We start from the raw sequence: 12,309 nt of genomic DNA, 5'->3' as shown, positions 1-12,309 counted from the left end.
CAACAAAAATTCGATAAACTAATTACACCCATGTCAACCAACACCTGAGGAATAAACTAAACGGAAGTTCTGCTCAATGTCAACACTTTCGACGGATAATTACTTCTGTCTATTACAATGTGTACACGTGTTCCTAATACCCGAAAAGACGTGGTCCTCGGTATTGATTTTATTCCAAATGTACTCACCTGTGTCCGCTAAAACAATCTTTTTTACCTCGACTCCAATTACCTCCCACCACAAACAATCGCGGGTCGGGAGTTTGTTTCGACTACTGGTTCATCCCCAAAGATGACGTAATGAATGTTAAACCTGTCTGACCAGTGTGAACTCATAGACCCGATAAATGGTCCTAACCCTGAATAAGGCTAATAAATACCAACATGTAATGATGTGCTAGCCTACTAGTACTAATAATTTTTAGTGCTTTATAATCAACTTAATGACTTGCAGCCATTTGTATCATCAGCTGAGGCTAGGTAAGTAAAGAAAAAAATAAACAGATTAAAGGGGAAACTTATTTAATAATTTGTATTTGTACTTACAGCCAACAGTCTATTCATTACATTACTGAAACAGCTTCAACCAACCATTTAGGCCTACCTGCAACTGCATCTTGATGCACTCATTTTCATATCAGTTGCAGGACCAGTAGACAGGGGGCATCACAATTTGTATTAGATATTAGACTACCGCATTTATCAGTATGTTTCATACAACATTATTAAATTATAATAATATAATCATAATAATAATGTCTTCTAACATACCGTAAGGCCTGAGTGAACACACTTGAGTCAAAACTCCTCTAAAGGATGCTGGACAAACCCCAATCCTCATGAAAACACAAGATCAGGAGCAAGTCAGATTATTGTTTTGGAAATTGGTTTCAAACTTAAAACCTTAACTGGAATGTAAGTGCCTGATTACAATACTCTTGCTCAAATGTTCATTTATCTTTGCAAGGTGCTGTGTACACTATAAAAATAAAACTGTAATTTCTATCGGCCACACGATCATCAGACACCTTGTGATACTTCTATTAAATGCATTGTAACAGATAAACCCCCACTGCACCCATGCATCCCAACACATCTGAACAGCTGTGTGGATTGAGAAGTGTTGCTACTCTCCAGGTGTGAATGTGATTTTGTGTGACGAATACAGTCCAAACAGCTGGTGTCAAAAATCGGTTTAGTTATTGTCCTTCATCCACTGCTCTATCCACTGTGAAATTTGATCCAGGTTCCGGTCCAAGTCCTCTGGCTCATTGCTGGGCATCTGGTGGACAATCTCTGGCTTGTAGGCCTCCATAGCCTCCTCATAGATGGTCTGGAAGATCTCACACTGGACGTTGTCCTGAAGCTTCTTCCCTGTGTATCCCCTAGAAACAAGTTTATTTCATTAATTCACCACAACTATTTTTTGTGTGTAGAAGCGATGGTTTGAAGATCATGCAATTAAGTCACATGGTGCGGTCATGAACACATTTTATTGAGCTTGGATACTTTGCTACGCAAGAGTGTGTGACGTAGTGGACAGGTAAGAAGAGTTTAAATCTCCTAGGAAGCGGAGGTTGGGTGAGTGATGGCTGTCATTCATCTCTATTGGCTCCTCCCAAACTTTGTTTAGAAAACATAATTTATTATGTGATGGTATATACACTTCACAGAAGCACATTCTCAGCTGGGGGACATCCCCAATGTGTGTGCTTGTTTATCCTCAAATACTAAAATGAATAAATGTTCTGCTCACCTGCCCTCTAGTCGGTTATACAAATTGGTGTTGTCTGTGCGAAGAACAAAGACAATGTCGAACCATCGCTCAGGGAAAAAGTCGCAGCCGTGGTAATCCACTATAACACCTCCATCCGTCATCTTATTTTCCAGCTCATCCACCACCTGAGCTCAACACACACAGGCACACACACACACACACACACACACACACACACACACACACACACACACACACACACACACACACACACACACACACACACACACACACACACACGTTATCTCTGTGTTGATATTATGTGCCCTTTCTAATGTTGGGACTAATGCTAATACACACCAGTGAGTGAAAAGAAGTAATTTTCACTCACATAGGCTACTTACTCTGTCCTCATCCAACACTGGACACTGGTATTCCTCATCAAATCCATCAAACAGTTGTCCTAGGGAAATAGAAACACTCTTATTATTATTCAAGTGCAATTGTATTGGTTTCCAAGATCTGTCCACATTTGAAATTAATTTAAGAGACTGTTTATTCCAGCACCCTTACCTTCTTGAGCCAGGTCACCTACATTGACGTATGTTAGACCTGTTTGCTGAGCAAGCTCTTTCCCTAAAGTAGTCTTACCAACTCCAGGAGTTCCTGAGGAAGAATACCAAAAAGTAGACTTTATCCAGAGCAAGGAGTCAAAAGTGCCTTCTTGATAGCATTACATGGCATGTTCAATTTTTGTAGCAACCTTAGTTGCTTAGAATAAATTAGGCTAAAAGATTTTATCAGCAAAAATATCTTCAAATCAAACATCTAAAGATGGTTTTACGTGTGCAGCCACTGACGAAACAAACATATCCTAATAGTTAAGAAATATTCTATTTTGCTTGCTTATTAGTAGTGTATCTGCATGTCCGTGTCGGATATTTTTTTGAGGATTTTAAGGTTTGATGAGAGCGTTCTTCTAAAGAAAGCTTGCAACCATGATAAAACTTGTTACACTGTTTGAAATGTCTCACAGCCTCGGTCAAAAAGGCTTGGCGAATCCTAGTGAATACACAATATAGAGCGACTTCAAATTACACCTAAAAGCTTGTCATATCTCTAGGTAAACATAGACGACACACCACACCATATCACAACTCTCCTGATTACATGATTAGCTGCTCTACAATAGGTTATGTCTTTCTTACCTGTCAGTAGAATATTTGGTTTTTTAATTATTTTCATCCTGGACGTCACTCTTTACGAAAAGCGTGACTGGTGTTTACTATGACTGAAAACAAATAGCGAGAGACAAGCTTTCTAAAAGAGTAATAATACAAATATAGCGATATCAAGCCAAACCTAATTCACATCAGTCCACAAAAACGTGCTCTACTTGAGTGTGCTTCGAGATTCTCTTACGTCATATTGATGCGACAGAGTAACGAAAGAACGTCGTTTTTAAAGGGGTATCCCCAAATTCAAAGAGTTGTTGATTTTTAACTTGAAGTTTTGTTTAATATTTGGTCAAAACTGAGGTAAGACGGTAACCATGACCGTATTTCAGTACGAATTGGCTAGTTTTCTCTTGTGTAATGTATATATGGTTGCTAGATAACGTCCAGGTTTGGTCAGTGTCGCTGGTTTGTTAACGTTAGCTAGTTATTATTTAGCTGACTAACGTTAGCTCCTCGATAGCTGGAGTTTTACACCTGGATTGAAAAGCCATTTTATCATCACGTTTGCTTTAATGTGATTGCAATGTGTGAACATGCGTCATGTAATTCATGGCTTCAATTAATATATTCTACAATGTTTACTGGAGGAGGATGCCACTACCCACAACTGGTGGCAGAGCATTTTAACCTTCCACAACGAATGTCAACCCTGTCAGAATTTGCTTAGGTTAAACGTGTTATAGATAGCTGTGTTTACATGGAAGGATTCGTGGGTATATGTGAATGCAAATGTAAAAACTTTCTTACTTCTTACTCTTGATGTATGTGACGCATACGCTGTCCCACCAGAGACAATACAATGTTGGAATTACACATGTAAGGTGGTTAGCAGCACAGGGGCACCGCAGGGGACTCACATTTCCCTCTCCCTGTATACATCAGACTTCCAATAAGAGTCCTGCCATCTGCAGAAATGTTTAGATTACTTGTTGTAGGGTGTGTCAGTGGTGTGAACTAGTGGACTGTTTTGTGGCATGGTGTGGGAACAACCACCTCCTCTTAAATGTGGCCAAGAAGAAGTAGATTGTTGTGGATCAGGTCTAGGCTGAACACCATTTCCATCCTGGGAAAAGATCTGGAGTTGGTAGATGGCTACAGATACCCAGGTGTTTACCTGGCCAACAGTCTTGACTGGTAATGTAGCTCTTAGGCTGTCTACATAGAAGGAGGAGGGACAGAGAAGACTCTAGAGTTTGTTGTCTAGAAAAGGATGATGCACAAACTGCTCAACATACTGGACAACACTGCACATACCCTGCACAACCTACTGGTCAGACTGCAGTGTAATTTCAGTTGTAATAAGAACTGCCACAAGAAATTATTCCTACCCACTGCAATAGTGTGTTTTGTGCTGTATGTGAATTGCTGCTTCAACAGACATTTGTGTCTGCAGTGTAGAATTAACGTTGTTAGTTAACTAATCGTTTTTCCTTGCCTAATATGACCACAGTAAATTAATGGAACCTCTCTCCTTTTTCAATTTATGTTTTTTTATAGCCCTCTTCCTCATGTTGAGTATTTTGGATGGAACTCACTGAGGCTGATAATGTCAAAACTGTCTCTGAGAGGGACTGCATCCTCTGGTAAAGTAAGTTGGCCTGTACAACATTTCTTCTCATGGCCAATAATTACGATGTCATATTCAGCTCTGTAACATACTCACTCTCAGCATACTTTTGTCCAGTTGAACAGTTGGGTGGAGCCGTCATTTGGTGGCCTTACTGAGAGTTTAGGTCTGAGTGATTTTTCCCTGAAGAAAGGACAGCGCTCTGGAGAGGGAAAGGGTAAAGGGCAGCTATTTGGCAGTGACACCAGCAGCAAGCGTCCAAAGAAGAGGAGGGCAGACTCTGGTGCGTCGGATTTCCAGTCGCTGTGCATAGAGGCGTCACCTGACGACCAGGATGAGCCGTGGGTGGACAAACACAGGCCGTGCTCACAGGTGATGATGACCTTTGACCTTTCTTGGAGTATTTAGACTGCTTAAGTGTTGGAAATCCTTTTCAAAATAAGATCAATTTATGGTATTCAGTCCAAACTATGGTATTTAGTATTGTGATCGTGATCAGTGTTGGAAATCATACAGTGAGATGAGAAATGAGATGGAAAATGAAAAACAGTGCCATTGATTCACCTGAGGGTTTGTATCTTTGTATTATCTGAAGTGCTGTCAGTTTAACGTGTTATTAACGGTGTTAACGCAAACCCATTTTAACGCTGTCAATTTTTTAATCGCGAGATTAACGCTGTTTCAAAACAAATTCATTTTTTATTTTCAGATTAACGTTTTGTTTTGGCCTCGCAAACTGTGTAGTCTGCTAACATTACGGTCTGAGTGAATGGTGAGCGTGATACGGGGAAATGAATGATAAGAAGCTTTATTTAAACTACTTTTGCACAAAAGTTGTGTTGTGCAAAAGAAGCAAGCTTCATTGTCGTCTGAAAATGTCAACAGGAAGCTGGCTGAAAGCAAAGAAGTAGTGGGCTTACCTTAAATTGGTAACCTGGTAAACTGTTACGGTTCATTGTTTCTGAAATAAGAGGCACGACTTCTATGTTCCCAGCAAACTTGAAAAAAAGAAAATATTAATAAGCTGAGTCCTTGTTTACCTGAAATGTGCACTTTCAATTTTACTTTGTACCGCCCTATGTTGTTTCGCAATAAAATAAAACTTTTGCATAAAGTAAGCCAATCCACTTTTCCATGTTGATAAGAGCATTAAAATAAATAAAAAAATGATGGAAAAAAAATGTATTGAAGGGACATTTAGAATAGATACAAATTTGCGATTAATCGCGATTCATTTTGAGTTAACTATGACAAATATGTGATTAATCGCGATTAAATATTTTAATCGTTTGACAGCACTAATTATTTGTGTTTAGTGTAGGCGCAACTAGCAGTCCCCAAGAAAAGAACATTCACCGATTTATTGTGTCATGGTTTCATTAACTTTATTGTTTTTACTTATACTTACTGTAGGCGGAACTGGCAGTCCACAAGAAGAAGATTGAGGAGGTTGAAAACTGGATCAGGACTAATTTAGACTCGAAAACAATACACAAGGTTTGTCTTCAGTGAACTAGAATGAATGTTGTTTTTCGCGGGCACAGCTTTTCACTTTCTTGTTCTTACCTGAGTTGGAATGATGTAAGGATCCCAACATTCCATAGTTTGTAAATAAAAAAAGTATCTGTGCCATTATCCACAGGGTGGCACCATTCTCCTTTTAACAGGCCCGTCTGGATGTGGGAAAACAGCCACAGTCCGTGTACTTGCCAAAGAACTGGACTACCAGATCCAGGAGTGGACAAACCCTTCAACTGTTTCTGAGTTTCGAACAGAGGCCGAGTTCTCTTTTAAAGACACTTTCGATCCAAGTATGATAACTTCTGAATCAAGACAACTCTGCCATTATTTGAAGAGCTTCATTTGAATGATGTCACATCTAAATGTGTTTTGTGTACATATCTCGTACGTGTCGCTACTAACATGAATATCAAAACCATACTTTCACCTTTTTCCCACCCCAATGTCTAATCAGATTCTAGGTTTAACGGTTTCCAAGGCACCTCACAAACAGGGGCCTTCCAAGAATTCTTGCTCAGGGCCAACAAGTACAACTGTCTTCAAATGAGTGGGGACAGCCTGGCAACGGACAGAAAAATCATCCTAGTGGAGGTACAGTAGATGTAAAACAACAGATGGATGGGGGAAAGCTAATGGAGGAGTATACATTGAGATGATCAATAAAACACTTAAATTGAGCAAAACTCTTGATAAAGGACATGAACCTTTTTTTGCATTAATGCCACCCCATGTGCTGTATGCACTGATAATGCAATTTTAGGGTTTTCACTGAAGGTGTGGTTAGTTTTTACTATGGGTTCGCTAGATTTACCTTTTCTCTCTCTTTTAAATGTAATTTTAGGATTTCCCAAACCAATTCTACAGGAAGCCAACATGCTTACATGATATTCTAAGGTGAGACACTAATGTGTAGGGATGGGGGAAAAAATCGATTATTCGATTTTAATCGATTCTCTCTAAAACGATTCTGTCTCGATTCAGAAAAGTTCATAATCGATTTTGTAATTTAAAAAAAAAAAAAAAAAATTTTTTTTTTTTTTTTTTTTTTTTACACATCCATTTTATGTTGAAATGCAAGCTGCATCGATTATTGGATTGTTCATAGAAAGTCAAAATTGTGACAAGGAAAAGCTTTTTCTCTCATAAAAAATAGAGAAGGTAATTCATCTGTTGATTTTCTTTAATTATCAAACACAAAGTAGGAAGTGTAGCAAAGACTCTAAGTAGCAAACTCAAATGTTTTAAAAGTCGAAATGGATTGATAATCGTTTTATCGGTTTAAAATTGATAATCGTTTTTTTTACACATCCATTTCATGTTGAAATGCAATTACGATTGATTATCGAATATCAATTCGAAACCGATAAAACGATTATCGATGCATTTTGACTATTGAATCATTTGAGTGTGCAACTCAGAGTCTAAATTGAAGAAAATCAACAGATGAATTACCTTCGCTATTTGCTTTATTAGAGTAAAAGCTTTTAATGGTCACAATTTTGACTTTCTATGAGCAATGCAATAGTCGATGCAGCTTGCATTTCAACATAAAATGGATGTGTAAAAAAAAAAAAAAAAAATTTTAAATTACAAAATCGATTTTAAATCGATAATCGATAATTGATTTTAAATCGAATCGTTGACCTGAATCGATTTCGAATCGAATCGTGAGGTGCCAAGAGATTCCCACCCCTACTAATGTGTGTGTCCTGTCTACCATGATTATGTGGTAAATAAAGTAAATATGATATTTGACGTCTGGTCAAAGATACTGATCATATTTTAGAACCAGAGAGATATTTTAACCTCATCTTATTGATTTCCACAGGCGTTTTGTCAGGACAGGCAGGTGTCCCCTCGTTTTTATTGTGTCGGACAGTCTCAGTGGAGATCGAGGCTCCAGACTTCTCTTCCCCAAGGAGGTGCAGGAGGAGCTGAAGATCAGCAACGTCAGGTGAAATGCCATCTCTGCTGCTGCACTGCCCTTTGCCCATTCTAACCACAACTGCACTCAGACTCAGTCTTGTACACATCACATCTGCTATACAATGGCACACTTCCACCACAGGATGACAGCTTCTCTCATGGACAGGAACTCATTCCTGCCCACCACAGTCACCCTTATAATGACTCCCCTCTGTAATGGGAGAGGAGACTCCTTTTTGTTAAAGAGACATTTATTTCACAATTTGTATATATATATATATCTTCGTAAATGCTGTGTGGTTTTTGTGTGTGTATGATTTTATGTAATTTTATTTAATTAAATTTCTCCATCCATCCATTCATCCATCTGTCGGCCACTCCCATCCTGCTGCTACTGTTGTTTGTTTCAGCTTTAACCCCATCGCCCCCACAAGCACGATGAAGGTCCTCAGCCGCATCGTCACCATTGAGGCGGGAAAGGTCAGACCTTCTGAAATTCTTACATGCACTTCGCTCCTCTCACACATTTGTCTTCCCTCCCGTCCCCTCTCTCTGTTCACATGGCCTTTTGTGTTTCTGGTTGTGTGTGCACAGAGTGGGGGTAGAACTACCGCCCCTGACAAAGCTGCTCTAGAGCTGTTGTGTTCGGGCAGTTCCGGAGACATCCGCAGTGCCATCAACAGTCTACAGTTCTCTTCTCTCACAGGTGAAAGATGAGCGATCAGTGTTTACAGTAAATATCACTGTTGACATAGCTATGGCCATAATAGTGCCAACAGACTTTTAATATAATTATTTTAACAATCACAATGATGACCATTGATAACAGAGACAGAGACCAATCCTGAAGCAAAACTATAAGAAAGATACTTGCAAAATATTGTATAATTTTAACGGGGCACACTGCGTCGAATATACAGAAGGCTCTTCACGCTATTCTGAACATTGTCATATATTATTGTGCCTGCAGAAAAGACTACAGAGTGACACAATTAACAACTTTAACGATCATTCGGATTATTCCACTGTGTTCACAGACCACTCCCTGGAAAAGAGTCTCTGGGCTGCCAAGAAGGGAAAGTCAACAGCTGCATCTCGAAAGGGCGGACGGAAGCCCAAAGTAAAGAGCAGGTCCTCCAGAAGCGTTGACACGCTGGAGGAAAGTCAGGCTATCGGTGGAAAGGATGCCTCCCTCTTTCTCTTTAGAGCACTAGGGAAGATCCTCTACTGTAAACGTAAGATGGAGCAGGCTAGCTCCACCACTTCCTCTGTTTAGTTTAGTTTAATTAATACAGTTCAGTTAATACAGTGATTAGAAGATCATTTATTTTGGTTCCGTGTTTTTCAGGTGAGAGCTTCGAGGCTTCAGAAGTACCTAAACTACCTGGCCACTTATCAGAACACCAGAGGGACAAATTACTGGTAGACCCTGAGGTACCATCTCACAAAAGCAGACAGTACAACTCGATACCAAAATAATGGAGCCATATTCTTAAAGGACTAACTAGTAATTCTTTGTCCTCACTTAGGTGGTGGTTGAGCGGTCGCACATGTCCGGAGAGTTTTTCAGCCTTTACCTCCAGCAGAACTACGTGGACTTCTTCTCTAACGTGGACGATGTCGCTCGGGCCAGTGATTACCTTTCTGACGCTGACTGCCTCACAGCTGAATGGAGTGTGAGTCCACCTTGCGGCCATCTCTGCGCCCTTACTTAATCAAGCGTGTATCACTCCTGTGTTTTGGATGACAATGTGATTGAATTGTAGACAGCGCACTAAGCTGCTTGAGGTTTGGAGTTTGTAGTTGTTAAAGTGATGGGATGACGTTGGAATGTTGTTGTGGAACTGTCTCTGAATAGTCTCGTTCCACCATGCTGGGGTATGGGTCATCCGTCGCCACCCGGGGTCTCATCCACGCTAACTCTGCTCGGGCTAAAGCAGATTGCCAGTCTTCCGTGGGCTTCAAGCCGTTGCACAAGCCTCACTGGCTTTTGGTCAATAAGAAGGTAAAATGGATGAGCTGGTTAAATGTAAATGGAATTGCTCAACTAGCCTTTTGTCTAATTAATGATTTTTCTTTATGTGGATTTTGTGCCTTTTGTTGTTGCAGTATCGGGAGAACTGCGAGGCTGCTCAGTCACTCTTCGGAAGCTTCTGTCTCACACCTGTTGGCATTCAGACAGAACTTGTGCCGTACCTTGCGAAACTTAACAACCCTATGAGGAACCCAGGTGACCTAGACAACTCACACTCCTCTCTCTCCCTCCCTCTCTCTCTCTCTCACACACACACACACACACACACACACACACACACACACACAGTGTAACAAATCCTGATACACAGTAAACAAATTAAGTAATAGACAATTCTGAGAGATGTTATCTTAATTAAATGTATTGTTATTTTTTAATATTTAATTTATTTTGTATTGTGCCATGATGGTGAAAATCCAATTTGAGTGCTGGCGGTCATATGTAGAACAGAAAACTGTATTTCAAATCCATGGGCCGTCTTTTTGACTTTTATACATTTCTCATACTTATACTTATCAAGGTAACATGGTTGAAATCCATGAGCCATCGCCACCGCCTTCACACAGACACAAAAGAACAAGTGCAAGCAGATTGTTACATTTGCGAGGCATCTCGTTAACATGCCTGTGTTCGCCCTGACATAAGAAGTTGCTCTGTGATGAAAGTGCTAACTCGCTGAATATTGAAACATTGTTGACTGGTAGCTTAATACTGCTACACAGATGTAGTCACACACAGGGCGAACACTACAGTCTCTCACATGCACTGCATAGCAGTCTAATAATACTTGTTATTATTACTCTGTGCTATTGGGAGTGAAAATCCGAGAGATTTAGTTAGATTCAGTGTCATATACATGAGAAATGTTGGTCATACAAAGTCTCACAGATAAAACACATGACTTGATGGGTATGATTTCTTAATGTCTCCTTCCTATCCTTTTTTCCCCTCACAGCTCAGATTGCCTTTCTTGTGGATGTAGGCCATCTCCCTCTTAGGAAATTCCCGGGCAGGTATGGATTGACACTATTCCCCATAACAGGCCTGGGACCCCCATTTACAAAGTGTACCCATCTACGTGTGGTTTTGTTAACAGGTGTGGTGGCAGTACTCATGTTTGTCTAGTGGTATAATGGATGCGCTTGGCTTTGCTTCTTCCAGATTGAAACTGGAAGCCCTGGGTGATAAAGATGGAGTGTTGTTACATGAGGACAGTGAAGATGAAGATCCAGCCAGTGACGCTCTCCATCCAAAGGAGAGCACAGATCCAGACTCGGGGACGGGGTCAAAGCCTACCCCATCTTGCAGCCAGGAGGCTGGGGCAGATCTACCTATGAGTCAGCCACAACCCACCACCACAGAAGCTCTGCTTGAAGCAGAGGACTTGCTCATAGAAGAATATGACAGTGACTGAAAGGCTGGGCCGTGTCGGACTGAAATATTCAAGAAAATGAATGTCACAGTTTGGTGATGTTCAGATGAATGGGTTTTCTATCCTCACACAAGACAGCCCTTTTTTTGTTTAAATAATTATAATGGTGACAATATTGGTTGGACCTTCTTTCTAATATTTATTGTTTTGTGCGTTAGTCCTGTTCATATTCCATGCTACCAGAGAGAGTTGCCCGATTTCTCTGGTTCACGTCTGAACTATAAACAAGATTTTGGTTGTAGTCCAGAGAGCACTTGGGATTTCCTCCTTTGTGAAATATTTATTTTTGTTTGCATTCTTACAACGCTCTGTGAATATGTTTGTCCTCCAGGCTGCCTTTTTTCCTCTTGGAGGATGCACACAAATGTGAAACTGCAGTGTATATTTGTATTCATTGCTAAGGCAAGCTGCATTGCTTCTTTGTCCAATAATACAGATTCAAACAGTGAACGCTTCATACCTTTATCGCGAGTAAAAGTGAGCATTGTCGGCCATTTGTCACCCTTGTTCATCTTAATTAAAAACAAAGCCGCAAAAAAATTTCATTTTGGTGATCATTTTTTAAATGTTTCTCACTGTTTAATGCTGTTTGTATATTCAACTGCATAATGCGTGTGCATGTGGTGTTTGCCTCAGGTATTCCGCTTCAGAGGTATTCCGCTTCAGAGGTTATGACACTCGGAAGGCGTTCCCAAAAAGGCATACAGAACGACACAATACAGCATCCTGTTCGTCAGTGCCGTAGCGTGGAACGGGCCGAACGATGTCTTTAATGCTTTGTCGTCTGCTTTTGTAGAAGAACAAATGATATATAATTTCGGAGACATACTTTGCGAACATTATATGTCGAGCGGCAACACTTGCCAGTGACGCA

At 40.3% G+C, this 12,309-nt stretch overlaps 2 protein-coding genes across 3 annotated transcripts; one reads left to right on the top strand and one right to left on the bottom strand.

Annotated features, from left to right (window-relative positions):
- Window positions 1-504: 504 nt before the first annotated feature.
- ak6 (adenylate kinase 6) lies at window positions 505-3,080 on the bottom strand. Its single transcript, XM_080852262.1, has 5 exons — window positions 2,925-3,080; window positions 2,290-2,382; window positions 2,121-2,179; window positions 1,756-1,901; window positions 505-1,384 (listed from the first exon to the last, which is right to left on the bottom strand). Exons 1-5 carry the CDS (start codon window positions 2,959-2,961, stop codon window positions 1,195-1,197), a joined length of 525 nt encoding a protein of 174 aa, XP_080708388.1. The 5' UTR covers window positions 2,962-3,080; the 3' UTR covers window positions 505-1,194.
- A 104-nt stretch (window positions 3,081-3,184) lies between these two features.
- rad17 (RAD17 checkpoint clamp loader component) lies at window positions 3,185-11,946 on the top strand. 2 transcript variants are annotated; one of them, XM_080852247.1, is made up of 17 exons: window positions 3,185-3,254; window positions 4,452-4,542; window positions 4,639-4,893; window positions 5,935-6,018; window positions 6,164-6,332; window positions 6,497-6,633; window positions 6,884-6,936; window positions 7,871-7,996; window positions 8,379-8,448; window positions 8,563-8,674; window positions 9,006-9,203; window positions 9,317-9,402; window positions 9,498-9,644; window positions 9,827-9,973; window positions 10,078-10,198; window positions 10,959-11,016; window positions 11,165-11,946. In XM_080852247.1, the coding sequence occupies exons 2-17, from the start codon at window positions 4,501-4,503 to the stop codon at window positions 11,415-11,417; spliced, it is 2,058 nt and encodes a 685-aa protein (XP_080708373.1). In that variant the 5' UTR covers window positions 3,185-3,254; window positions 4,452-4,500; the 3' UTR covers window positions 11,418-11,946. The 2 variants fall into 2 exon arrangements, with proteins under 2 accessions (XP_080708373.1, XP_080708374.1); XM_080852248.1 differs by lacking the exon at window positions 3,185-3,254 and having other exon boundaries at window positions 4,462-4,542; window positions 8,379-8,674.
- The last annotated feature ends 363 nt before the right edge of the window (window positions 11,947-12,309 follow it).

Source organism: Sprattus sprattus (genome assembly GCF_963457725.1).
Source record: "Sprattus sprattus genome assembly, chromosome: 15".
NCBI lineage: Eukaryota > Metazoa > Chordata > Actinopteri > Clupeiformes > Clupeidae > Sprattus > Sprattus sprattus.
This window is presented reverse-complemented; position numbering and strand designations above follow the sequence as displayed.

Bases quoted from the DNA above. Each gene is read 5' to 3' on its own strand.
- ak6 (XM_080852262.1), bottom strand. From the start codon at position 2,961: ATGAAAATAATTAAAAAACCAAATATTCTACTGACAG. The intron at 2,383-2,924 runs GTAAGAAAGACA...ATTCTTCCTCAG, and splicing joins ACCAAATATTCTACTGACAG to GAACTCCTGGAGTTGGTAAG. The intron at 2,180-2,289 runs GTAAGGGTGCTG...CTATTTCCCTAG, and splicing joins AGGTGACCTGGCTCAAGAAG to GACAACTGTTTGATGGATTT.
- rad17 (XM_080852248.1), top strand. From the start codon at position 4,501: ATGTCAAAACTGTCTCTGAGAGGGACTGCATCCTCTGGTAAA. The intron at 6,333-6,496 runs GTATGATAACTT...ATGTCTAATCAG, and splicing joins TAAAGACACTTTCGATCCAA to ATTCTAGGTTTAACGGTTTC. The intron at 6,634-6,883 runs GTACAGTAGATG...ATGTAATTTTAG, and splicing joins GAAAAATCATCCTAGTGGAG to GATTTCCCAAACCAATTCTA.